The sequence below is a fragment of the Platalea leucorodia genome, assembly GCF_965183815.1.
Source record: "Platalea leucorodia genome assembly, chromosome: 4".
NCBI lineage: Eukaryota > Metazoa > Chordata > Aves > Pelecaniformes > Threskiornithidae > Platalea > Platalea leucorodia.
Genome location: NC_138826.1, coordinates 903,465 through 929,760, shown reverse-complemented (window position 1 = coordinate 929,760; position 26,296 = coordinate 903,465). Strand labels below are relative to the sequence as shown.

The 26,296-nt window shown below is 53.1% G+C and overlaps 1 protein-coding gene across 6 annotated transcripts in view; it reads left to right on the top strand.

The window, feature by feature from the left end:
- The first annotated feature begins 4,710 nt into the window (after positions 1 to 4,710).
- Positions 4,711 to 26,296, top strand: part of PWWP2B (PWWP domain containing 2B) — an 86,001-nt gene continuing 64,415 nt past the window's right edge. For 5 of the 6 annotated variants that reach the window (XR_014228019.1, XR_014228020.1, XM_082310165.1 and 2 more), the window contains exons 1-2: positions 4,711 to 4,944; positions 12,886 to 14,539. Coding sequence is in view for 4 of the 6 variants with exons in the window: in XM_082310165.1 (XP_082166291.1) it covers positions 4,799 to 4,944; positions 12,886 to 14,521 (1,782 nt within the window). In the remaining 2 variants the exon portion in view is untranslated. Of the gene's footprint in view, positions 4,945 to 12,885; positions 14,540 to 18,057; positions 18,118 to 26,296 lie in introns of those variants that run through there. The other variant, XM_082310167.1, reaches the window with a different exon arrangement.

Here is a 26,296-nt window from a genome sequence, read left to right as displayed (position 1 = left end):
GCTTCAAAAAAGCCTTTTCCTTCTGAAAATTAGTACGGATTTCTCCGTCCTTGCTGACATCAGAACTTTCCTCAATGCTTGTGTGTTGCTCTCAACGTATTTTCAAGGTTTTGCAGAAAGTCAAGGCTGCCTCAGAACTACAGCTCGTCCTGTTCTCTAGGTACTGCAATTGCAGCATTAAAAAGTTTCCATAATAAAAAATACCAAACACTAATTCAGTTGAGGGTTTTTTGGTTTATTTTGCTGTTTCAATTAACAGAGAAAATAGGGCATAGTACTATTCATGTGAGTAAACGCTTATCGGCCCTTTTGAGCAAGTCTCTGCTGGAAACCTACATTAACTTCATCGGTTCAGGTCTGGGCCTCGGTCCTTTGTGCGCAATGGGAATTCAGCTTCCTTAATTCCACATGAATCCAGCGTACTTGGGTCTGTTCACCAACTCGGATAAAAATGAGTAAAAATATACATGTCATTTGTAAAGGATGGTTATAAAAGTAAGCTAGTGGATGTGACTTATAAAATGCAGAATTTCAAAGAAACCCGTAAATGAGCGTGCCAGTTCTCTGAAGGAACGGCCCCGAACGCAGAGCTGGGCAGGCGTGGGTTCACGTGCACGCGAAACGGAGGAAGGGCGAGGGTTTAGAACGCCTCTTGTTCCTGCTTCTGCCTCATCGGGTCTGTAGTTACCAGTAAAAGCGTGCATTTCCGTACGGCAATCCTTTTGGCCTATGTATAAACCCTAAGGAAACCCTGAAGAAAGTACTACTAGCAGGTGTTACAGAACTACACTGTTGAAGTAATTAGCAAATGCAAGGTTAAAAAAAGGATTTTCTCTACTTTTTTTCTGAGAAGTCACATTTAAGAAGGACTTGACTTTTGTTTCTCACGGTTTTGACCTTTGTGTCTCTGAGTCCTAAGCAGAAATCAGCCGTTAGGCTGGCCTGGTGGATCCCAGGGGACCGGTTGCATTTGTAGGCTTGTGGCCGTTCCTAAAGCATCTTTCTCGCTCTCTGTGTGCGGTGTCGCTGAATGCACTTCCAAATGTATCACAGAGAGCTTCGTCTTGCCGATGTCTGGAACAACAGATTAATGAGAGGCAGTCACTGAACAGAGTATTTCAATTAATTTTTTGTACAAATACGATGATTGATTTCCGTGCTGGTTTTATTGCTACTTGCTCATGGAAAATTGGGAACGGACACTTCCACGCCAGCAGGAGGGCTGAAATTAATTCATCCTCATTTGTTCCATTTTCAGGAATGCCAGACCTCTGAGAGGAGAGGAAAGGAAGGGAGGATCACCACCCACAAAACCGAATTGCGTTATCCTTGTGTTCTGGCATGCTTTACAGGCAGGGCACAGGTCTGGCAGAGGCAGGGCCCAGCACAGGTGCAGTTTGACTGTACCAATAACCCCTTGGCTCTTGATTCAGTTCCACAAATAATGCCAATTTGTGCAGGTATCAGTAAGTATTTAACAAGCCAGATTACATTTGTATCTGCAACTGAACGTCACTTGGAGAGCGTAGGTGAATCGGCTGCTCCTGGGTGTCTGTTAAGGCTCAGGGCTTGGAGCTCTTCCCACCCAGTCTCGGTTCTGGGGCTCACTGTCGCTTTTGTATGGTTTTCAGGTGCTATGGGGGCTTTCACCAGTTAAAGTCTCAGGGTGCCTGGGCAGAAGAAAAGGTTTAAAGCGTTAAAATTTCCAAGCTTTCCCAGTTAGGAGCTACCCTGCCCTCCTGTGTGCATACCGCGGGTGGTGGCTGCCTGCGGTGACGGGGTGACCTGCGGCCAGCTGCTGGCGGCAGGCCCGCGGCAGGCCCGCGGCATGGCGGCGACCCCCCGGCAGTGGAAAGGCCCGGCTGCGGTCGCTCGGTTGGAGCCCACGAGCAGTGGCAGAGGCCGGGCGCTGGCTGCGCGGTCCGGGGGCTGCAGGCTGGCAGCGGGGCGAGCGCCGGGGCTGTGCCTGGGTCAGCGTCGTGGCTGGCTCTGCGTGGGTTTGCTGCACCGCGGCCACACCGGTGAGCGGTCCTGGCACCGCGCGCTCTGCCGGGAGCAACGCGGGCATACCCAGGCGGGTTGTCAGGGAACAGCCCGGGTCTCCCACGTTAGCCCAGGGCCAGCCCAGCTGAGTTCAGGCTGCTGCGTGCAGCCCCCGCCCCGGCAGGCATTTCTCCCCCGCTGTCAGCAAGGGGAGCCCAGTGCCCAGCACCCCAGCGCCCACGCCTGCGGCCGCGCCAGCTCGGGCTCTGGCCTTTCCAAACGCGACGTGGGCCTGGGAGCAGCGCGGCAGGGCTGGCTCAGCACTGCGCCTGCACCGGCACACCCAGACCTGCATCCCTGGCCTGGAGCATCTACAGCCCAGACAAACGGACCCGGGACAGTGAGCCTCCTGGTACTGCACCTCCCGCAGGAGCCTCACTTCTGGATTCCTTGGTCCTGGTTTCTTTGTGTCTTCTCCGTACTGTGAATGGCTCAAGCTGTCATTTAACGCTCACTCTCCAAAGTCCACGTGGGAAACCAGGCGTTTTAGTTTGAAAGAAACCAGTTTCTGTGGTGCTACCGTCAGGTAGCTTGGATAGGTGTCTCTGTGCTAGGAAGGGATGATATTATCCCCATTCGGCAAATGGTTAACTGAGGCAGAGAGGGGGTTAAGTCCAAACTAATGAAATTGTTTATTCTCAGGGATGCCACACCAATGCAACCAAGACTGATGTCCTTGAAGCAAACACCCAGAAAGAAAAAAATTCAGCACCGACCATTACGTTTGGCAAAGTTAACATTGCAAAGCATTGAGTGACCCTGAGTTAGCAGAAGTGTTTTCTCAACTCCCTCATATTTCAAAAGCAATGAAAATGGTATTTCACTGCTTGACTTCTGAATATTTATCAGAGGATGTGCAAGCTCGTTGCGGGGTCATTGCAGTGAATAAGCAGCAGAAAACCGACCCAGAAAAAAAAGTGGAATTAATTTAATTGCTTCATGTGAAGTGACAGAAGTAAACATCGGAGACAGGTAAAGGAAATAAGATTTAAATTGCTATTTAACCTTAAAATCTGAAGTATGTTTTAGTAACTTGGGAGAAGTGGTATTACAGATGTTATCTGACTCTGCTGAAGTCACCTGAAGTTTTCTCGCTGATTTTAAGTGGCCCAAATTTCTCTCCGTGTTTCCATATTCCACAGAACAACGGGAGTGTCCTAGAGCCATCGTCACGGTTCTGATGTGTGCAAGCCAGATGGGAAAAAATACCGTGGGTTGGCAGAGGAGATCACCAAAGAGTATTTCGTACGTTGCTGGCGTACTCGTGCTACGCGCATTTCTTGCCTTGGACTCCTGGCACAGCTGGCACGGAGGCCAGGACGGTATTTCCAGTTTCTGAGGTCCGTTTGTTGCTGATGAAACTCTGGGCAGATACCGACAGATGAACAGCTCTGAGCCATCTCCGAGGTGAGAGCGTGGAGGGGGCTCCCAGCAGTTGTTGCCTCCACATCATTTGCATCCAAAATGGACCACAGCTGAGTCGGACCTGAGGGCTTTGGCGCCTGTCCGTACCATGGTACATCTCGGAAAGTAAAAAGGAGGTTTCAGGTGTACCTGGCGTTAGAAGGCGCTTGGCAGAGGAGGCCCTGCTGCTGCTCTGGTACCACTGGATTAGCGCTCGTATAAATTGATAGAATCATAGAATCGTTTAGGCTGGAAAAGACCCTTAAGATCATCGAGTCCAACCGTTAACCCAGCACTGCCAAGGCCACCACTAAACCATGTCCCTCAGCACCACATCTCCCCGGCTTTTAAATCCCCCCAGGGATGGGGACTCAGCCCCTGCCCTGGGCAGCCTGGGCCAGGCCCTGACAGCCCTTTGGGGGAAGAAGTTTTTCCCCATACCCAACCCAACCCTGCCCTGGCGCAGCTTGAGGCCGTTCCCTCTCGTCCCAGCGCTTGTTCCTGGGGAGCAGAGACCGACCCCCCCGGCTCCAGCCTCCTTTCAGGCCGTTGCAGAGAGCGATGAGGGCTCCCCTCAGCCTCCTCTTCTCCAGGCTGAGCCCCCCCAGCTCCCCCAGCCGCTCCTCCCCAGCCTTGTGCTCCAGCCCCTGCCCCAGCCTCGCTGCCCTGCTCTGGCCACGCTCCAGCCCCTCCATGGCCGCCTTGGGGTGCGGGGCCCAGCGCTGAGCACAGCACTCGAGGGGCGGCCTCACCAGTGCCCAGCGCAGGGGCACCATCACCGCCCTGATGTTTGCGTGGAAGCCAGCCAAGGGGTGAACCACGGGAGCTGGGGGAGACAGGCTGCTCCTCCAGGAATTCCGGCCGCGGAGGAGGCAGACTTCCACCGGTGACAGCGGCCGAGTGCTGGGACCCTGCGGCATCTCTACGGCCCGGGACCGAACCGTCGGCGCCAGCGGGGCGGTGATTGCCAGGGAAGCGGTTCCGACCCGCCGCGACGGCCGTAGCTCCCTTCCCTACACACGTCGTCACCGCCTGCGCCTCTTCGCCAGCGGTTGCGCGCCCATCGCTGTCGCCAAACACGAAGACGCGGTGGCACCCAGCCGGATGCGCGGGCCCCGGGGGGCGTGGCGTGGCGGGAGGGGCGGGGCGGGGCTCCGCCCCGCCCCGCCCCTCCCGCCACGCCCCGCCCCCGCGCACGTGCACGCCGGGCCCCGCCCCGCAGCCGCCCTGACGTCACGCACCTACGGCAGCGGCGGCCGCGGGGCGCCCGCACCGTGAGGTCATCGCGCGGCGCGGCCCGGCCCCAGGCGGGGGGGGCGGCAGCGGCGGCAGCAGCAGCAGCAGCAGCAGCATGGCCGAGGCGGAGGAGGCGCCGTCGCCGCGGGTGGGAGCGTGGCTGCCGGTGCTGGTGGAGCAGATGGTGAACGACACGCTGGTGGTGACGCTGAGCTGCGGGGAGCGCCGCTTCACCGGCGTCCTGCTCGACTGCACCAAGAAGTACGGGCGGCGGCGGGGGGGCCGGGACCGGGACCGCGGCGGGGGGGGGGGGGGAGGCCTCGCCCTTTGTTCGCCCGGGGCGGCCCGGCCCGCCGGGAACAAAGCGGCCCGGGGAGCCCCGCGTGGGAGGCCGGGCCGCCCGGTGCCCCGGGGGCGGCGGGCCCTTCGCGGGGAGGCCCCGCCGGGTCCCCTGCCCCGCGCCGCCCCGCAGCCCCGCGTCCCGGCCGGGCACCGGGGCCGCCCCCCCCCCCCCCCCCCCCCCCCCCCCCGCCGCTGCGGGAGCCCGCGACCTTGCGCCGCCGCGGCCCCGGCCTGGCCGCGGGAGGAGGCCGCAGCCGGGCTGCTCCTGCCGCTTCCTTCCCCTTCCCCCTCCGCCGCCAGCGGCACCGCGGCCCCGGCCCCCCCGGGCCCCCGGCGCTGCCGGCCCGGCCGCCGCTCCTTCGCCGGGCCGCGGCGGTGGCTCCCGGGGCGCCCGCCCTCGGGCCTCCGCCGCGGCGGGGCTGCCTGGCTGTGCCGGCCCGGCTCTGGAGCGGGCGAGATCCCCCGCCGCCCCGGCGAGCGGCCGTTCCGCAGCGAGGGGCGGCCGGGGCCCGTTCTGCCGGAGGACGGGGCAGGCGCTCGGGCGGTGGGCGCTTTATTTCAAAGCGACGCGAACTTCCGAAGCGTGGGTAGCGCGGCGGTGGTGGGTGCAGCCGTCCCGGGACTGGCGCCCCGAGGCTGGCTGGCTGTTCTCGGCGCCGCGCTCAAGCGAAGGAGAGGGGTTTGGTTTCCCTCTGCTCAATAAGTGAATTGTCAGGTTGGGACTGGGGAGGAGTGCAGCCAGCTTCACCTCTGTAATTCTTCTTAGAGGATGTATGAAGCAAGACTTCTGAACTTAATTTTCATAGTTTATTTAGTTTCACACGGCTATCCCAGAAAATTGGAGCCAGATTTTCAAAACTATTCAGGCATCTAACTGTATTAAGCGTCTGTAAACCCTGCCTGGTGTCTGGTTCCAGCCAAAACAGTGAGCGGTAGGCATCTCTTCAGTCAGTTCAAAAAGCCAGCTGTTTCTATCTTTTCACATTCCAGTTGTCTTCCTCATTAGTGACAATGTGCACTTTTTTACCAGTTTTTTTTTCCCCCAACCTTTCTTCATGATTTTTTTCTTCTTTGTCCCCCCTCTGCCCCCCGTGGATCCAAGAAACGGCCAGACAGGGGTTTCCTCCCAGGCTTTAAGGTGCTCCTGGGGCCCATCGCTGCCCAGCCCTGTCGCTGGTGTCGCTGATCTCTGCTGGGCCAGGAGGGCACCGGGGCAGCGGAGTTGTCTCCGAGGGTTGGTGCCCGTTCTGCTGCCGTCCCATCGACCGGGAGACCCGCGCCTTGGCCGGGGGCTGCCTGGGCCTGCAGTGGGGATGCTCGGGCAGCACCCTCCTTTCTGACTCGAAGCGGAACGGGGAGGGCAGAGAGGAGGCATTTTGTTGATGTGTTTTAACTCATGAGTAGGGTAGCTGCCCTCGTCTCCTCGTTCCCACCCACCCCAGAAATGATCATCTCTAATGATCGGACTTGTCTGTGGCGAAAGGTGAGCCTGCGGATGGGCCCACCCGCCCCCAAGGTCGCACAGGGATGGGGTTGCTGCTCCCTCTCGTCGCCTTACAAGAGGCTAAAATCTTTGAGTAGGCCGGTTTCATAGCCCGTTGGCACGGTAGTGCTGGCTCAGGGAGAGAAATGGGAGGAAAAGCAGTCTGGCTTCTGGGTGCCGCCTGGCACTGCATTTTCAGCATCTCTTTAGGGCCGCGATGGAGCGGGAGCACATCCCGCCTGTCTCTCCAGGATCTCTCCCTGGCTAGAGGTCTCAGCTTCCACGAGTCTCTTGCCGTGCTGGGAGGAGAGCCTCTCCCCATGGGGCCGGTGGGCCAGGAGGTCTCCCCACTTTGAATGTTGCACAGAACTTGAACACGGAGCCACTGCTGGGGCTGCCCCCCATCCGTGGTGGTCCCGAGTGCTGGCTGGCCTGTGAGGACCACAGTAAGCCTGTGATGTGGTGGCCGACACACGGCTGGAGAGCCATGGCCTCTGATCATGCCTGGTCAACGGGAAGGAAGGGTCGTAGGTGAGGCGAGTGCCTGGCTCCTGGTGGACCTCAGTGACTTTGGGTAAGTGTTAGGAATGGGCTGAAAGCACCTTCTCCACTGCAGTGACCCTGGGTTTGGCACGTGGAGGGAAGAAGAGGTCTTGCCCATCACGTTAACAGCAGAACGGAGGAGTCGGTCTGCTGGTGGTTGGAAGGTAAAGGTCAAGATGTGTCCCAAAGGCAGTAGGAATTTGTCAGCTTGGTGCTGAACTTTTAAGGCCCCAAAACTAGTCCAAAGCGGAGACGTGGCAAAAATGTTTTCCCTCCTCCTCCCCATTGCTGTGCTGACGGAGAGAGGTGTCTCGCTGTCCTGCGCCCTGTGCGGGGGTTACCATATGCTCTGTGCCCGTGACCCCAGCAGCAGTCGATGCCGTGTGGGCAGTGCCGCCCCGCCGGAGAGGGGGGGCCGGGACTGGCAGGGGACGAGCAACCAGAGTGGGTTGATTTACCTGTACAAAAAGAGGGGAGAACCCCAAAAGAAAGAGAGGGAAAGCCTGTGTGGTGGCTCCTTGGCTTTCTTTTATGTTTTAAACTGTTTTTAGCATTGCATAGAGAGTGAATCTCTTATTTCTCCTAAAATGTAGCGGGTGACGTGGGGAGCTGAGCAGGAGGCAGGCCTGTGACCCTGGGCAGCCAGGAGATCCCTCTCCATCCAGGTCCCACCGTCGGACTCCCGTTATTTTAGCTGCAAAGAAGCAGGCGCAGGTTTGAACCCGAAACCACCTGCCTGGGTTTGCGGGGCCCCGGCCTGCAGGCAGCTTGTGTGGGAAGCGGGAGTGGCTGCGGGCAGAAGCCTGCCTGCCTGCCTGCAGCCTGCCTTCTCCCCTGCGCACCGGTGTGCCTGCCTGCAGCCGGCCTGCCTGCAGCCTGCCTTCTCCCCTGTGCCTTTGGGAACAGTGGGATGTCGTTAAAAATACATGCCTGGCTTTTCCAATGGCTGTGGAATTATTTGAAGAAAAAATGGCTATTGGCTTCTTACAGGCATCCCTTTTTGACCACAGCCTAGATAGTGCATGCAGCAAGTACTTCTTATCGAGTGACTGGCGGTTACTTTGTTCTAATAAATTCACTCTTCTAGACAGCAAGCTACGCAGCATCCGTGCTCGTGAGATTTAAATGCATTGTGACTGCAGTTAAAGTGTTTTTGATAACAAGACTTGGCAATTTTGTTGCAACTGAACTTATAATTAGTTGTTTTTTAATTATGCATGAGGATAAATTGGAGGGTGATGTCCTCTGTTCCAAGCAGAGGTTGGACTGAGGTAACTTAGTCCGTTTGGGTACGTCTGGCCCAAAAGGGGGATTATAAACAGGGTGAAATCACATTCTGCAGTGTTTCCTGATGCTTGTAATGCCTGCACGTGCACTGATGCCCCTAACCCACCTTCATCTTAGTTGAATGGGTTTAGATACGCAGAATCAATAGTGACAGTAAGTAGGTAGAAATACATTAACTACACTTAGATTTGTGAGGGGAAAAAAAAAAAAAAACACCAAACAAGTCTGGGTGATGTAAGGAAAGCTAGTGAAATTGATATTTCTCCTTGTGGTAAAAGTGAGCTTCTCCTGGGAAGTGAAGTGTGTCAGATGAAACGTTTCTTGTTCTGCAGTGGGTGGAAAGACACCGGAGCTAAATCCTCTTACAAGGAGCTGTGCCTGCGTGGAAGGTGGCTTCAGGCTGGGTGAGGGGGGAGCGCGGGGGCTGTGGGCACGGCCCTGGCGAGCGCTCTCCAAGGGTAGGATTTAATCGCTTTTAGTTGATCTTGCCGCGGCTGAAGGAGCCTGAAGGAGCTCGGTCTTCCAGTGCATCCCCGTTAGGAGTGCGTAGTGTGGAGGGACAGAGAAACCGAAAGCAGCCTTGGGTGACGGTGGTTGTTCAGCCGTGCCAAACGGGCGCTGCTGGCGCCTGGCGATGCAGTGACGAGATACGAGATATCTGTGCATGGCCTCTCTGGAGCTGTTTTCCTTCCCCTGTGCCTGAGGAATAGGGATGGGGTGCACATTGCCGCGTGGGGGGCAGGTGGGCAGGCAGGTGAGCAAGGCAGCAGAACTCTTCTTGCCTCTGCCCAGAACTGGCGTGGCAGGCAGACTGGAAAAGGGATGATTCCTTAGCTAAACTGGTTTCTTAGCCTTCGGAGACACCTCCAGTATGAATGAAAAGAACTAGAGGCCCCTCGGGAGCAAGTGCATCCATCACACATGCGCCCTGGCTCTGGCAGCGTGCCGGGGTACCCGTGTGGTTACCTCGCGGCAGGCAGGGGCACCAGATTCCTGGTGTCCTGGCTGGAGCCAGAGGCGCTGCTGGAGGAGCTGCAGGGGCTGTAGTTTACCGTGGCTGCCCTCGCTGTCTGCCCATGAGAGTGCCTGGTGCAGGGAGCACAGCTGCCATGGGAGGTGCTGGGTGCCCTGCTGAAGCTCCCCGAGGCAGGGATGCTTGTGAGCGGGGAGAGGAGGGAGCCTGTGAACTCCTGCTGCGCCGCCTCTGCACCACGGGAGCTCCAGTACTGGAAGGCATGTCAGGCAGGCGGCCGGGGTCCCAAGCCCAGAACAGGGCAGGAAGGACTTGGCCACTTAGCACACCAACCTGCATATTTTACAATTCCCAGCACCCTGTGCTGTGGCCGTGCCGAGCACGGCTCTCCACGGTGCTGTTGGATGCCATGGCGGGGTGCAGGATGCAGTGGTGGGCTGCCCGCCCCAGCACCAGCGTAGGAGCAGTCCTGCCGCACCACCGTGCAGCAGCAGGATTTGCAGAGCTCATCTGTCGCTGCCCCTGCCTGGCCGCGGCCCTCCCTGCCAGAGCCACTACCTGGGCATGCGGAAGCCGCTGCTGTCAAAAATGAACCTTAAGCTGCTTTGTTGTTCAGCCTGGCAGTTCGTGTAATCCCTCGGACAAGGCAGGTGGTGTATTTTCTCTCAGACTGCTGGTGCTACTGCATCTTTGGGCTCAAAAGCTGTTGAAGCGATGGCCCTGGCCCAGGGCGATGACTGATTCTGGGTGAGGAGTCCCTGCCGTGGGGGGCTATTCCTGGTCGTTTGGTCTTTTTTCCTTGTATTTTTATAGCAAGCCTAAAATAGCAGGACCCTGGCCTAAAATAGCAGGACCCTGGCCTAAAATAGCAGGACCCTGGCCTAAAAGGCTTCTGGTTAAAACGGCTTAACAGCCACTGCGCTTCTCCGAAGCACTTGCCACGAGCTGCCCGCGCGGTGCAGGCGTGTGCCCTGGTGTCCCCGCCGGCCTGCGCCCCCTCGCCAGGCGGAGCGGGAGGGCTGCCCAGGGCCCGCGGCTGCGGCCGGTCCCACTGCGGTCCGCGTTAGCCGTAGCCCAGGGCCGTGCGATGGCAGCAGGGCACAGGTACCTGAGCACAGGCGCGCTCGTTTCTCGCCCCGCTGCGCTCCCCAGGGAGGGCAGTGACCCGTGTGCTGCTGCAAGGCTGGGGTCTGCGGGGGCGCGTTCCTGCGGCAAGGTGGGCCGTTTCAAACCTAGCAGGGTTACAACGTGCTAATACGTTAACTTTACAAGCGTAAATCATCCCATGAAGTTAACCTTCAAGTGCTTTGCTTCTGCTAAGCGAGAAGCTTCGTGCTGCACTGGATCCTGGGGAAGGACTTGTGGATTTGACGGACCTGCCTGCGCGTTTGCCTGCTCCGAGCCAGACTATGGAAAGCAGACAGGATGAGGGCTCGCCTGCAGGAGCAGAGGGAGCCGGGCTTCCCTCCACGCGAGGAACAGAAAACTTGTACAGTTTTCTGGTGTGACCAAATTAGACAATCTCATTGCATGAAATAACCAAAATTTATAGCCAGAGCTTCGGAAATGATATCACTTTCAGTTGTTTTATGAACAATGCTGACATCTTTGTTTGGCTGCACAAACTGTGTTTGCTTTCTTGGTTGTCGCTTGGAAGACACCTACATTCTTAGTCGTCTCTGTTTAAAAAAAAACTCTTGGAACAAAAACATTTTGTTCCAAATTATGTGGTTTCAACAGTGTAATCCTCTTGACTCACGAGCATTTGAACTCGGAGTTTCCCAGTTAAACTAAACTGTCATCTAAACAGCCAGTTCTTGCACTCTTTGAAGAATGGGAAAAGACTTTTCAGAGTCCAGATAATTCAGTGGTTCTTCTTGTTTCAGAGAAGGGCAGTGACTTGGTACCAGAATCAGACTAATTCCTGCTTGCTTAGTTTATGCAAGCTTCATTTTTGAACTTGGTGGGAATCTTCATGGAAAGCAGGTGAGAGAGATAGAGTCTGTAGTTACCTGAGAAAAGGAGAACGAAGCCAGTGGATTAGAGCCGTACTAAATGGGATCTGTGTTCCCCGTTCTCCTGTGACCTGCTTACAAAGCCCTGCTCTTTTTGTCTCTAATCTCGGACGGTACGTGGCCTTCGGTGACGCTGCTTTCTGCCGGTGCTCCTGGGGAGGAGACGCCTCCGCGCCTCTGCCTGGTGAGGGGAAGTGGTGTTTTTAGGGTCCTTCCCGCAGCAAAGCGGCGCGGCCGTGGGCAGAGCTGGGGAGGGCGCTGGGAGCCCGGGTGCCTGCGTGGAGGGAGGAGGCTCCTCTCCATCGGCGAACCGCAGCCGTGACTTTGTGCTCCTCTAGATAAGGGGATGTGCGACTGAGCGGATGCCTTCAGCTCCTCTTTGGTGCCCATCTGCGTACCAGTTGCCAAAGTCCTCCTCTCTGTGACACCACCGAGAAACTCCTCCCTTGCTAGTGGTTGGAAGAAAAACGGTGGCTAGCGAGGAGGGCGATGGGGAATGTAGCATCCTAAACGAAAACTGGTGTTTGGTCTGTAACTGTTATCTGTCTCTTTGTGGCTTCTTCGTGGCTCACCCATACAGCATTTTGTTATTATTAAAAACGCTGAAACACTTCACCGATGGTGTACTCTCTACAGAAGTATCTCTGGAAAGCCGACAGCAAGCATCGCCCATTCTGAGTCGGTGTTTCAGGGCAAATATTTGTCCAAGTGCTGTGTTAGCATAATATGTCTAATGTCAGGCCAAGGGCATAAATTCTGGTGCAGAAACTTGGAGACTTGAATCACAGTTGTGTGTTTCAGAGGATTTGCTTTTTCCAATATCTGTGCAAGATATTGTATCCAGACTTTGGTAGCCTGTAATGAGACTTGGCATTCAACAATAGTACATCATCATTCTTAATCTTGCTATTCTGAAGTTGCAGTGTATTCCTTGTTTTAACAAATAAAGTCATATATGGAAAGACCGGGGGCAGAGGAGCAGAGCTGTGTACCGGTGGACCTGTGGCTTGAAAGTGCAAGTTGTCCATCCCAGTTAGGTTGTTCAGATTTTGCATGAGAAGCTGAAAAATCAGCCATGCAAGTACAGTGTGAAGAAAGGAAGTTTAATAGCTCCCAGGCGGCTTGCATAATCTGTATGACAGCCCTCCGCGTGGCTTTACCAGCCTGCTGATAACATAAACTGCTTTGCATGATAAAACTTAAAACTTCTTAGAGCAAAAACTTTGTGCAAAGAGTTCATGGAAACAGAGATTTTGATCTCCATGCCTTTTTTTGCAGATTAGGACACCTTTCCTAAATTTTGAAATGCTGTTGGTTTTTTTTTTCCAGTGGCAGAATTGGCTGCCTTGTCTTAAAAGTCAAGGGAAAATGTTGCATTCTTGGTATGTGGAAGTTGTGGGGTTTTGGTTTTTGCTTTTTGTTTGTTTGTTTGGGGGGGGTTGTTTGTTTGGTTTTTTTTTTTTAAGAAAGTAGCATGTTTGTTATGCGCAGTCCTCCCAGAGAAGCACCTTTCAAACATCCTGTCTCTTTCCCTCCCTGTCCTTCTTGCCCTCTTTTAGATCCGGACTGTTTTGTCTCCCATCCTCCTTTCCCAAGCACGAGGGCCCTCCTGCTGACGCTTGCGCTAACGGAGTTGCTGATGGTGGAGATGCTGTGCAGGGCGAGACGGAGCCGCAGCCCGCTGGTGAAAAGCCTCCCAAAGGAAGCAGCGACGAGCAAGTACCCCCGCTCCTGCCGCCCCCGCCGCCTGGCAGCCTTCCTCCCTACCCCCCCTACTTCGAGGGAGCTCCCTTTCCTCGTCCGTTATGGCTACGGCACACGTACAACCAGTGGGTTCCCCAGCCACCGCCACGGACTATAAAGAGGACGAGGAGGCGTTTGTCGCGGAACAGAGACCCGGGAAGGCTTATCATGAGCACTATCAGGCTGCGGCCAAGGCAGGTGCTCTGCGAGAAGTGTAAAAACACTCTGAACCCCGAGGATGCGAACACAGCCAGGCAGAATGCTAAAACCAGGAGGAAGCTGAGCATGCAGGACAAAGAGCAGAAAAAGCACAGTGACTCCGACTACACGGAGAAAAGGAACAAAAGAGAAAAGAGAGAGGACGACAAATTTTCTGGGGAACTAGTACATCGAACGCCAGTTATAAAAATATCCTACAGTACTCCACAAGGGAAAGGCGAAGTTGTAAAAATCCCTTCCCGGGTTCATGGCTCAGTCAAACCGTTCTGTCCAGACCGAATACTGCAGAATGGAGGGGAGGACCAAGAGGAGACCAGAGACTCTGAACGATGTCGAGAAACCAAATGTTTAATGGACAAGTCAGCAGGCAGCCAGCTTGCTTCCATTCCAAAACTGAAGCTCACGCGGCCGGTGCATTCCAGTGCAGATGTCCCACCCCCAAAGATACGGCTGAAGCCCCATCGCATAAATGATGGTCAGAGTGTTTCAATTTATAAGGCAGAACTTATTGACGAAATAAATGTCCTTCAGAACAGCAGGGAGTCCAATCCTGGCACGTTTTACAATGATGAATCTACAGACAGAAGTTTAGCTGAGATATCTTCAGGGAGTTCAGGTGAAGATGAGGACTTTAAAAGATTTCCCCAAGGTAAAGATGGACATGATAACTTGGCTTTCCTTATGAATTATCGTAAAAGAAAAGCAGATTCTTCTAGCTTATCAGTGTGTAGTAATGACAGTCTAGATGAATCCAAGTCATCTAGTTCAGAAGTAACATCACCAGAAATGTGTGACTTTTTGCCTGGTGATGATGCATCCGTCTCTTCATCTTCAAAAGATGAGCGTAAAATTGTGCCACCACTAACAGTTAGACTGCATACCCAAAGTGTGTCTAAATGTGTCACAGAAGACGGAAGAACTGTTTCAGTGGGGGATATTGTTTGGGGTAAAATTCATGGTTTTCCATGGTGGCCAGCACGTGTTCTTGACATAAACCTTAGCCAGAAGGAAAATGGGGAACCTTCATGGCGAGAAGCTAAAGTATCATGGTTTGGTTCTCCGACGACTTCATTCTTATCTGTTTCAAAACTCTCTCCTTTCTCTGAATTTTTCAAACTGAGATTTAATCGCAAGAAGAAAGGGATGTATCGGAAAGCTATCACAGAAGCTGCAAAGGCAGTAGAGCATCTGACTCCAGAAATAAGAGATCTCTTAACACAGTTTGAGACATAACTTTGCCTCCAGCATCAGGTGAGTGCTTGCCAGACTAACGCTTCCCATGAAAAACCTCCTTGGGTTTTCTAACCTACGTTCCACTGTTTGTTTGCATTTGTTTTTCCTTAAAAACTGAGGTGGACAATTGTTAAACTTCAGTGCCTGGTTGTTAGTTGGTGGTGGGAATTTCAGAGGTGATAAGAGCCTTTAGTCCCAAACCTTTGGGAGACGATGGGAGTTGGAGCGCCTGCTCTCAGGGGAGTACGAAGCAGTTGACATCGGGAGGAAGCAAGCATCGCTTGCTCAAAGAGCTAATAAAATTGTAGTCATGCATTAGTGCCATTTACAGTTAGGATGTGGCGAGTATTGGGGATACTTCATTTGCCCCAAAACTAATCCTGTGTGGCTGGAGGACTAATAGCTCCTAGACTTTAAGTTTCTTTGAAATATCTCTTGGTTCAAAGAACTAAAACTCTTCTTGGGATTGAGATTATATTTGACATATCTAGGTACTGATGCCCAGCAGTTACCCATAACAGTTTTAAGGGCCCTTGGAGGCCCTTTGCTCCCCTGCAGTTTCTCTGGCCTCTCTGGTATTGATTTCTTACGAAGGCACTTGTCTTTATGGCTCTTCAGAATGATTGTACCAAAAACTGTCTTTAACTGGGGAACAGTATTTCAACATTTCTCACAGCAGTTGGGGTTTGGCTTGTGTCTGAAATGTTATGGTGCATTGCTGGGGAATGGCCTGTATCATCAAATTAAACTCTTTTGGGCTTCACTTGCAACCTCTTTGAGGATATGAGGTGGGAACATAAACATGGGAGCTGATTCTCTGTAATGCCTCCAGGTTTTACTTTTACTGGTTGCAAGCATGGAGGGGGATGGTACTCCCTTTCTCATCAAACAGGCAAAACTTTGCCCAGGATGAAAATTTGGTACCTAAAAATACAGGATGTGGTGTGACTGGGAGTAGAAATGCCATCTGTAATTTCAGTTGACTGCCTGCTACACTGCCCTTGGTGAAATCCATGGGAAAACTCCAGCAACTTGAATAAGATCTGGGATAATTTCATGGGCTTCCCGTCATCACTACCTAGACAAGACCTCATCTGTGATACTGTTCAACAAGGGGAAGGATTAACTTTTTGTCTGAAAACCATCACTAATCATTAGGAAGAGTCTTGTCATCAAAGGTCTTGCTTTAAACGCTGTGGTTCATTATGTTGGCCCCTAAATTTTTCTGCTCTTTTTTGTGCTAGAAGGACCGTGTGTACACAAGCCGCTGCCACTCCTGCTGTAGACTCTCTGTTCTTCTCTATCTAAGCTATTTTAATGCAGTGGGACTACGATGGTCAGTGCTCCTGTAAATCCTGAGGGGGGGGGAAGGATTTTTTTTTGTACCCTCTGTCATGGGACTTCACCACTTGCTTGAGTGTGATGAAGGACTTGATTTGCTTGAGTTACTATTGCATCCCAGCAAGCCTGGCTGGAGTAAATAATCGGAGTGTGGCATATTCATCCTGTGTGCTCAAGGTGTCTGGACAACTGGACACTCGCGCAAGTAAACACGTATAACTGCAGCAGCATTTAAGCTTCATCCTTGATCTTGCTCCTTCAAATGCTGCTTAACTCTGCCTAAAGACTTTATTATATCAAGAGCGTTTGGATTGGACCCAAATTCCTATTAGCTAGATCTGGAGTATAAATAAACCTGATGCCCAGAATATGCTGTCCTCGCCGATGAAAGAATCATGGTCAAAATCCATCACTCCTGTACGAACAGTGCTCTATTTAAAGGAGCAGCAAAGCTTCGTCCTTCTTCTGAACCGTCTTCGCTGTGTTTGTACGTGCAGTTTGGGACGGCGTTAGCAGAACGGGTGTCATCACCATTACTGACAGCTCTTTGCTGTTGTGAGCTCTGGGTGGGCTGGTAGGCCACATCTGGTGGCTTCTGGGGAGGAGAAGGGGCAAGGTGAAGAAGCACCTAATGCTTCAGATCAGTCAGATGGGCCATGCCAGTCGGTCCCTGCGGAGTAGGAAAGTGTGTGGCCAAGAGGAGCTCAAAGCCCAGACCTGGAAGTCAAAATAGGAGGATGTTTGCCCAATCACATGTTAGCCTAAGGAAAACGTTGCCTGTTCTTACCAGTAGGACCACTGCAGGTGTGGTGCCAACAGTAAGACCCAGCCATGAGATGGGGGGTGAGACTGTAGGGCGAGGAAAAAAGGAAAAGAAGCACTTGCTCCGGAGGAGACGTGGGTTATTGCAGACACGGTGGGTATCTGAGCTACAGGTACAGAGCAGAAAGGGTGGAGCAGGTCTGTAAACTGTGGGAAAGAAGATAATGTTGAGAATGATAAGAAAATGATGGGATGGCCTGGATTAGGCCAGACCCTCCTTTCCCTCTTTACTCTTCAGCCAAACCTCTCCACGTATATATGGGTATATAGATAGATTTAACACGTATTGCCATTTCATTGGCCTCCTTCAGCTGGCTTTCTACGGATGATTTTCTGCCTTACATGTCTCTAAGGTGAGCTGCCAGCCCAGTCTGCCTGTCTGGAGATGGTGTAATAGCTGGGTAAACAACCGCAGTTGCTCAAAATTAGAAAACCAGAACAAAACTTCCCATGTTCCACGTGTCACATTTACTTAGGTTCCCTGTCAGACCAGCACTCCTATGTTTTGGTACATCATTTCTAAAACAATTCATTATTTCAGAGACTTGCCCTGTATCTAATTCTCTCCATTCAGGAGGACTGAATTGTATTGCTTTCCTTGAATTTTCCTAAGGTGGAACTGAAATGTTTCCGTCAGTTGCTCATTGACTGTTCTTTCCTGAAGGGTGTAACTTACGTTTTCACTAATGTTTGCAATTCCTGAGTCCTAGGACCACAATGACACTTGAGCTACAGTTAAATATCTGAAAGCTTTGAGACCTTTTCAAGGCAGTACAGCCTTAAAGTAGTTTCTAAGAGCAGGCATCTGACTGGTAATATTGCACGTTGCTGCTGTAAAATGCGCTGTGCTGTGACTTCACCGGCCGCTGCACGAGGGCTCGTTACCGTTAGCACAGAACAAGAGTCCGGGAGGTGCCTTCAGCAGCAGCTCTTGGCTAACGCCGCTTGTGCTAATCCCGGGCACGGCAGAAGTTTGTTACTGTTGACGTTCTCTGTTGTGAAACTTTCTGTCTTCTGGCATGTGATGCTGTTCTGCAAAGCATGGAGGGTAATTACTGGAAAAAATGTACAAACAATTCGGGTAGTTTGTGAATGCATATAAAACTGGAAGCAATTGCCGTTTTTTAAAGAACTTGATTTGGGTTGGAAAAGCTGTTATGAGCGTTTTATGTTTTTATTATTCTGTCCTTATACCTTTCTTGCAAAGAAAATACTTCATGAAAACCCTGTCATTAACTGACTAGTAAAACAAGGTTTCTGGAAAAACAACAGGCAGACTAGCAACCCATAGAAGTCAAATTTGTAAGACACTTGGTTTAGAGTAGTGCCAGGAGAAAAATGCCAACTCAGCATCTTCTCATGCCGCTTTGTAGCTTCTACTTGTGTGTCACGTAGAGAGAGCGGCTGTGCACACTGCCTGTGCTGCAGAGATGTCTGCGCTGGAGCTGGACGCTTGGTGAGTTATTCTTCTCAGGGTTTAAAGCACCAGATACCGACTCATGTCCGCTCGTCATGCTTTTATGACCGCAGGCCTCTTGTTAGCAGAAGGTGGCTGTGGCCAGACCCACGGCTCTGGTAGTGCCAGGACAGTGGGCAGCGTTACTTCCTCGCGGAGCCTGACCTGCTGGTATGCAGCAGCGTGGGAGCCGCGCTGTCGGCAGCCCTGTCCCGCAGGGTGGGAGCCGGGGTGCGGCCCGATCCCTCGCCATGGCTGCCTTGAGCACAAAGGCTGGTTGCCCCTAGCCCAGAGCGAAGGATGTTTGCCTTTCTCTTAAGGAAAGCCTGTCCGTGGGCCGGGACGTCAGAGCAAGGCCGTGGCCCAGCTGCTCTTGGCGAGGCCTGGGCTTCGCAGCACTGCTTCCTCCTCCAGGTGTGGGATACCTCGGGCAACGCCAGCTGGGGTTGTGCGGTTGTGTGTGCTGCTGTGGCTGCTCGCTTCCCTCCCCTCCTGCCCGTGGCTGAGAGCTGAAGGGGCGGCCTGCTGAAGAGGGGGCCTGGGGGTGCTGGTGCCGTGGACGCATGGCTGGAGGGGCAGGGGACACAGCTTGGCGCGCTGCCACGTGTGCCGGGAGAAGGCCAGAAGAAGCTGAGCCTGATGATTCGGGGAGTCAGGATAGTGTCACCAGGGATAGACATCTCGGAGCCGTGTGCCCGGGGCGGTACCGAGCTCCTGGTGGGGAGGCGGTGGCTGCAGCGGTGGCTGCCCGCACAGCTGCGCTCCCCATGCACGAGGGGCAGCCCTGCTGCCAGCCCATCCCGACAGAGGTGGCTTTGCTTCCCCCGCGGTCCTGCGGCATCCCGCCCCCCTTCCCCGTGTAACCGCCTGTGAGGCTGTGCTGCGGGCCTGGCTGGACGCTCGTCATACGTCACCCATTTTGGTTGCGGGACTCTTGTCTCCAGAGCTGTTCCAGACTGTTAGAAAGTCTTCTGAGAGCTGGAGTCTTGCTGCAGCATGCTGAGCACGTGTTTCTCAGCAGGGCCCGTGCACGGGACCTGCTCCAAGAGCCGGACCTGCAGGCTTCAGCGTTCCCACCTTGGCTTTTTTCTTGAGAACAGGAAAATCTCTTGTGCTTTTGCATTTTGCTTTCTGTTCACTTCCATGATAATGTCATATTTAAACTCACAGCTGCGTAAGCTTCAAGTTCCTGGAGCCAAGCATCTACCGCAGTGATGAGCACCCCAGCTTACTTCTGGTTTTGTAACAAAGAGGTTTGCTGGCATACCTGGGGCATTGCGTTCAGCCCCCAGAGAGGCGCAGTCGATGGATGTGCAGTGCAGCGTGCTGAGCACGCTCGTGGTCTGGAGGGGGACCCCTGCACAGGGCAGGGACGGACGCTTCAGGCTGCCGTCACACACGTGGGGCTGGGGACAAGCAGCGGATGCAGGCGCAGCCCCGGCTCTGCCACGGGCTGGGGCCCAGGAGAGAAGGAGCCCTGTGTTCCCTGAGGGCGCCCTGCCCCTGCGCCAGGGAGCGCGTCGCATGGTGGGAGCAGGGGCTTTTCAAGGAACGTGTATTGCTCCAGCCCCCCTGCGTGGCGAGAGTGTTGGTCCGTGCAGGTACAGGGCCCTCGGCAAGGTGAGCAAATCCTGCTGTTCTGCCAGGCTGGAGCCCTTTTATGCAGTAAAACTTTTTATAAAAACTGCTTGTAGATTTTCATATACGTCTCTCCATGAAACAAGTTTGCAATATGTATAATCATTTGCTTTTTCAGTCTGGAAAATCCTTTATTCTTCCTCTCTCTCTTTATCCCCTCTACCCCCAAGCCGTGGCTGTGCAACCATTAAACTTGAAAATACTGGCTTTTGAAGGTTTTAATTTTACTGCTATTAGCTTAATAGACCCTCAGTATCAGTACATTTAGCCATTCATCACAAAAAGCACACTGCTACTATGTACAGCAAAGTCGAAGCTTATTGCATACTTGCTATATATAGTAAGCTCTAACGTAAAATTTGGAACATTGGGTTATGACTTCACCTTCAAAGATGTTCAGGGCTTTGTATGTGCATGTAACCAGTACTGCTTGCCAGCAGTTTATGAAGCAACATAAATCACTCTTCTTTTTCCCTTTACCTCTTCTCTTCTGCTCTACCAGTGGCACAAAAAGGCTATATAACTTCATATAAAGTTGTGGTGGTGATCGCTGTGATAGCTAATTTTTTAAAGACACCTGCCTGGTCACAAGAAATATTTCAGCCCAGAAGATGAATACTTGAGATTTTTCTTGGCATGGTTTCTAGATGGTTCAGTCAACTACAACCAAGCATCCAACTTAATTACTGTTTCTCAGTCTTCCTCCAAACAGCTTGGAGTCAGCGTCTCTGCATATTAATACAAAGTAGGAGAACAAGTCTAAAATAGACTGCGTTGCATACTTGTGTGCCCCAGCGCTGGATGTCTGGAGCTGCACGGCTGGTGGCATCCTGCTGGTTTTCCTGTTCCCGAAAGCACTTGCACATTTGGCTTGTGACCACTGCGACTGCATTTGGAGACATCGAGATCCCTGCTGCTTCTCCCTGTTTGTGCTATCTGTTGCCCCTCTTTCCCTCCACACTCTGCTCCCGGGTGTATTTTTTGGAAGTGCCAGCAGGCCATACATTGTGCTATTTCTAACTGCACACAAGCTGCGCAGAGGCCCAAGAATGTGATCTGCTTACGTGAGCTGTAACTTCAGCTGCCGAAGGAGATTTGTATCAACCAAAGGGCTTAACAGCTCCCTTGGAAGCCCAGCAAGCTGCTCTCTGGGCTGAGGGTCTCCTAGCCCCAGCTGAAGCTTTGGGCACCTGCTAGTTGTGCTAGGGGAGCGTGCCCGCGGTGAGCAGAGTGACGGTGGGGGTCCCTCTGCGGTGTCAGGAGCCTGCTGTGTGCTCGGTGCTGGTTGGATCTGTGCAGCCGCAGGGGCTGTGGCAGGGGCTTGGGCAATGGGTGCACAGGGGGCCAGGCTCTGCAGAGCAGCCCCTCCCGCGGCGCTGCTTCCCAGGGCGGCCGTGTCCATGCAGTGGGGAGAGCTGTCTGGACAAAGAGCCTGGAAACTTGCTGCTTTGAAAAGTTTTACAAGTAATGTAAAAATGAGATTTCTGTAGCTTTTCCTGAATTGCATTTATGTAGTAGTTCCATTTGTAAACTCCAATGGAGGCGTCTAAAACTGCAGGTACAATTCCCCTCTCCACACGGAGCAGGGCGGGTTTGGCGGGGTGGGCTGCCTGACGTGCCGTTTGGAGCGAGCGGCTGGTCAGCCGAAGGCGTAAAGCCCTTACGAAGGGAGTCCTCTTGCCTTTCTAGGTAAGGCTCAAAAGTTCATCCTACTTCTGTTGTGGGTAAGCAGATGTTTGCAAAGTATTGAGCACCTCCAAGTTGCACATACAGAAGGGCTACTTTGGGCTAAGGAACAGGGGATTTTTGGAAACTTGGGGATAGCTCTGTGCAGAGAAGGGTGCTTGTTACTCTGAAGGAGAGGAATGAACAAGATCTTCACACGGTAGCCGTGCATGGTTAATGGTACATGGAGCCCTTGGCTCGTGAGGCCTGGTGACACGACGGGGTGACAGATATTTCCCATTTTAATGCTCAGGCATGAAAGGTAGGACTTTGAGCCCAAAAATCGATGTGAAGACTCTTAAATGTTGAAAAACTTGCAAACTGTTGTTTTTCAGCCTTGATACGTGTTTTGTTTTTTCCGTAAGTACCCATCACTGACACCGGGATCAAGGTGAATGGGAGTGTGTGGGCTGAGTGACAAACTCTAGCTTCTGCCTAATGAAAGACTTGGGGAAGCTGCCTGCCTGTATCCTGCAAACAGGGTGCCTGGTTTATTTTTTTTAAATCGGCTTGATGCATCTGTTTTGCACTCTGTATGTACCTTTACAGAATATGTGGGCTTCGCATTAGCTAGTTTATGAACTCTCACCCATCCTGAGATTATGTACGTCTGAAATAGGCTTCTCTTGTCCGGCAATGATGACAGAGATGGGGCTTAATACCTCAGCTTCTGGAGTGCTTGCGCTCTTCATCCCTACAATCCCTGCACCCCAAATCCCCAGCTCTTCAGTCAGTTGGAAGGTGCTCTCGCGCTTCTCCTGGTGCCATCTCTGCCCCGGAGCAGGAGCAGTGTGGGATCGTGCCGCACGCACTGGTGGCGACGTCCGCCTGGCGCCCGAGGGTGAGGGCTGTGTCTCCCGCCCGTCCCAAGGCCGCCGGGCTGGCCCCGGTGCCCGCGGGCAGCAGAAGGCTCTGCGCTCCCGTCCTTACAGGTGCGGCACGGAGCGAAGGTCCACGTGTGGCTCCTCCGCCCGCGCGAGCCAACGTGACTCATCTCGCCTTAGCAAGACGGTCACAAATGCTCTCCAGCATCTTGTGCCTGAGCCTTTCCCACATGAACTCTGTCAGCCGCCCTGCATCAGTCGTATAATCGTCTCGTGGTCACTGGGTAGGCAGGTCTCTGGCAGGGAGGAGCAGGGAATTTTTTTAATGAAGGCTTTTTTTCATGAAGTTGATTAATTTCTGAAAGGAGTGAATGCTTTTAACTGACGTACCAGTTCCTGTTTAATCTGCATTAGATTCTCGCTATTGTAGGATCAGACAGACTTGTTTTCTTTATAAAGCATGTTTCCTGTGTGTTCTCTGCAGTTGAAGAAATGAATTGTAGCAAAATTACTAGTTTAACTTCCCTTATGAATGATGACTTGCTCTATTTTGATTCAAACCGATAACTCGAGCCTTTTCTTCATGTAGAAAGCAAAGGGGTTTTTTTAGACAAAAACCAGAAAACCCTCGAACCCGACACAGGATTTTTCACAGAGATGCTCGGATGATAGAGTTCAGTATTGGAGAACATAGCTGCCAGCCTGTTCAGGTCAGCTGGATCTTGATGGGATTTGGAGATGGTTCCAAAACCCCGTCCAGCAGGCTGGGGACGGGGGGCCGCAGCTGCCACCCAGTAACCCCCACGCGCCCCAGCCCTCCTCCCGCAGGGGGGAAGCACGGGAAGGAAGGACTTCCCCGGCTCGCTGCCAGCAGCAGCCTCTCTGTCCTTCCCCTCGCCTTCCGCTGGCGACTCAGGCCGTTCAGCAGGTACTGTCTTTAGAAACGAAGCCCTGCGGGAGCCAGTCGGCTGCCTGTCAGAGGTCCTCCGGGTCCCCTGGTCCCCGTCCCGCCTCCTCAGGGCTGCGGGAAGATACGACCACTTGATCCTCCTGAGCTTGAGCCAGGGCTGCCTCGCTGCCCTTCCTCCAAGGTGAGATGTCTGAAGGAAGACTGCTTTGGTGATGCTCAATTACAGCCTGCTCTTAACTGCATTATGATTAGAAAATATTCCTCAAAATAAGCTGCTTGGGTGGAGAAAATTAGCAGGCTTCTTGCTGCTGTCGCTTCCCAACCTGCCAGGACGCGCAGGGTAACTGGGACTTGTGCCGCCCACAGGGCTGCGATGGGAGAGGGTTTCAGTGCCACAGCGCTCTGGGGTTTTCCAGAGAAACCGTCTGAAGGAGATGGGTTCCTGGCTCCGGCACACGTGCGTGTCTCTTGGTCTTCACCCGGAGCTAGTCTGTGAGTGTCTGCTGGTGCTGGCCGCGCGGCCCTGGGTGCCCGGCACCCCTTCCGTGCTGTACCTGGTACTCTCATGAAGGCAAAAGGCGTGGGACCGGGGTGCTCCCCGTGCCGGGGAGGGGCTGTTGTGTATGTCCTGCACTTGTCTCCCCTGAAGGGTCAAGGTGCGAGTCCCCCGAGCGGGGCTGCGGGCAGAGCTGGTGTGAGCAGTGTCCCCACGCATCAAGACACTCGGGATGCAGTAATCTGGGAAGATAAATCAGCTTTCTGCACTCTGCTGCAGCTGTTAAATCTGAATTTGTGAATGGCTTTATTTGATCCAAAACTTCGTGTTTTTTTATTATGAATAAGCACTTGGCTTCAGGAGAGCTTTCTTGGCTCTCCTTTTGACATACAGCTTAGCACACAGGCTGCTAGACCATGCCGTTGTCCTGACTCAGTCGGTCTGTTATGTGTTCATTACTCATACGTGTATCGAGGCTACAGCAATGTCCAGAATGGAGTGTTTAAGCTGCTGCTTTGTCTCGAAGATTTTTTTTTAACAGAAATCTCTGAAGTTTTCCAGTGCCCAAGTGAGAGCGTATGAATGACTGCCGCTGTGTTGCTCCTCTTGAACACGTTGAAAACTCCTGGGTCTGCTCAGGGGTTGCTTAGAACAGGCGCCTGAGCTCTGGCAGGAGGCAGCCTCTGCCCCCTTGCCGAGCCTGGGCTGCCGAGCTCTGTGTTTCCAGGCCGGGGACAAGTGCCCGTCCATCCGTCCATCTGTCCGCAGGCACACAGAGCTGCGCAGGGTGGTGAGGTGTCGACGTTTAGAGATGTGGAGCATCAGCTGTTTTAAAGCAGTTTGCCATTTTGCTGGTAGCACCAGCTTTCTCCTCCCAGAGGAGAGAATCCCCAGTCTTTGCCTCCAGGTAATCTCAGCTGCAGTTTGGCCTCATCCCTGTCCCCGTGAAGGGGCAGCGTCTGCCCTTGCACAGGCAGAAGCCTTCCCTGGGAGGGTGTTCGGCTTCGTGCTTCTGTTGTGAGGCTTCCTTCCTCCCTCCAAGTGTGAAAATCACACCAAATAAAACTGGCCTGGGGGCTCGCTCTTACCTCCTCAACAAGGAAATGCATTTTTTCCTGTTTAGACCAAATATTCTCAATCTGTCATCAGTCTCTAAAGGATCAGCTTTTTGTAAAAACCATTTGAGGGATATTCTGCCAAGTCCGTGGGCCTCACTAAGGCTTTGGTAGCTGTGAGATAATAGGCCTGCAAGTGAGTTTGTTGTGTGCTCTTGAAAATCTCGCCATTCATCAGAAGGCAAATGAATAGATTCTCCTGCAAGATTAAGTATAAATTTGTACTCTGTCGACTATAGGTCACAGAGCCTTGTTGTGAGACATCCCAGTTTCTTAGGAGCGGGATGATTCTGCTAAATACTGAAGCAGTTTATGAAACCTGATTGCAGTCCTTCTCTGGAGTCTAGGTTTCAGGGCAGATGTTCATGGTGTATTGAGTCAGCTCTTTGAAGTCTCAGTTGTATGGGCAACACTGGAGATCGTTCTGGATGCTGAGTCTGGGCAAATCAGTGTTGCTTTTGGTTCCACGCCTGCAGAAGAGGTGCTGCCGTGTTCGCAGCAGCGTTGGAAATGTGATCATCTTCCTGTGTTTGGTGTGGGCATTCTTGGTTTATTGTGCTCTGTACCTGTAAGTCTCAAACCTCAACTGTGAGGGGGTTTTAAAGGTCTTTGATCTTTTGCTTCATAGCATTAATCCTGTTTGTCGGGAACACGGATTTGAGCCTGTGTCTCCTGTGGTTCTGACTCGGCCACGTTAGTTGACCGGGCACGGACATGTGTTAGGGCTGGTCAGACTTTTGAACGGGCTCAAACTGAACTGCATTTGAAGTGGGGTGCAGTGATGCTTTTGCAGTTGAAAAGTATAAGTGTAGATCTCCATGCCAGTTTTTCATTCATTTCATATCGCTGAGTTGTTTCACGTGTCTTCTGGTTTCTTCACTTGATCTTGAAGACAAATGGATTCTCCTTTTGAACTCTTTCAAGGCTCCCACTCCGTAACTTACAGGGCCAGTGCAAGTACCTCTTGCATGCGGGGGTACAGGTAATGACCTCTCTCTTTCGTAGTGTTTTGTTCTGACAGGCACATCCCTCTCCAGTAGATGTGTCTTTTCAAGCCTGTCATCTGCCCTCAGTCTGAGTGGCTGGTATCTGGCGAGAAGGCCAGATGACAGCAGGGTAACACATCGGGCACGGGTAGCTTCGTTACCTTCTGGTAGCTGTGATTTGGAGCGCGTGGTTTTGCACTTCTGAATTCAGAACAAGCATCTCGCGTGCTTTTACTGCCTGAAGGCCGGTCAGTCGTGGTCTGGTGCGCTCGGATACAGCCACCTTCAGATGGCCGCGTGGGAGGGGAGTAGCGTGTGGTCTTTGGAGAGACACGGGCCGTCCCAAGGGCTCCGCAGCGCTGCCACGGCACGCACTCGCTTCTGCTGCCTGAAGCGGTCAGCGGTCTGGGGTGGGACGGGGAGCCTGTGGCGGGTGGGGGGCCGCGGGGAAGCGGGGCGTCC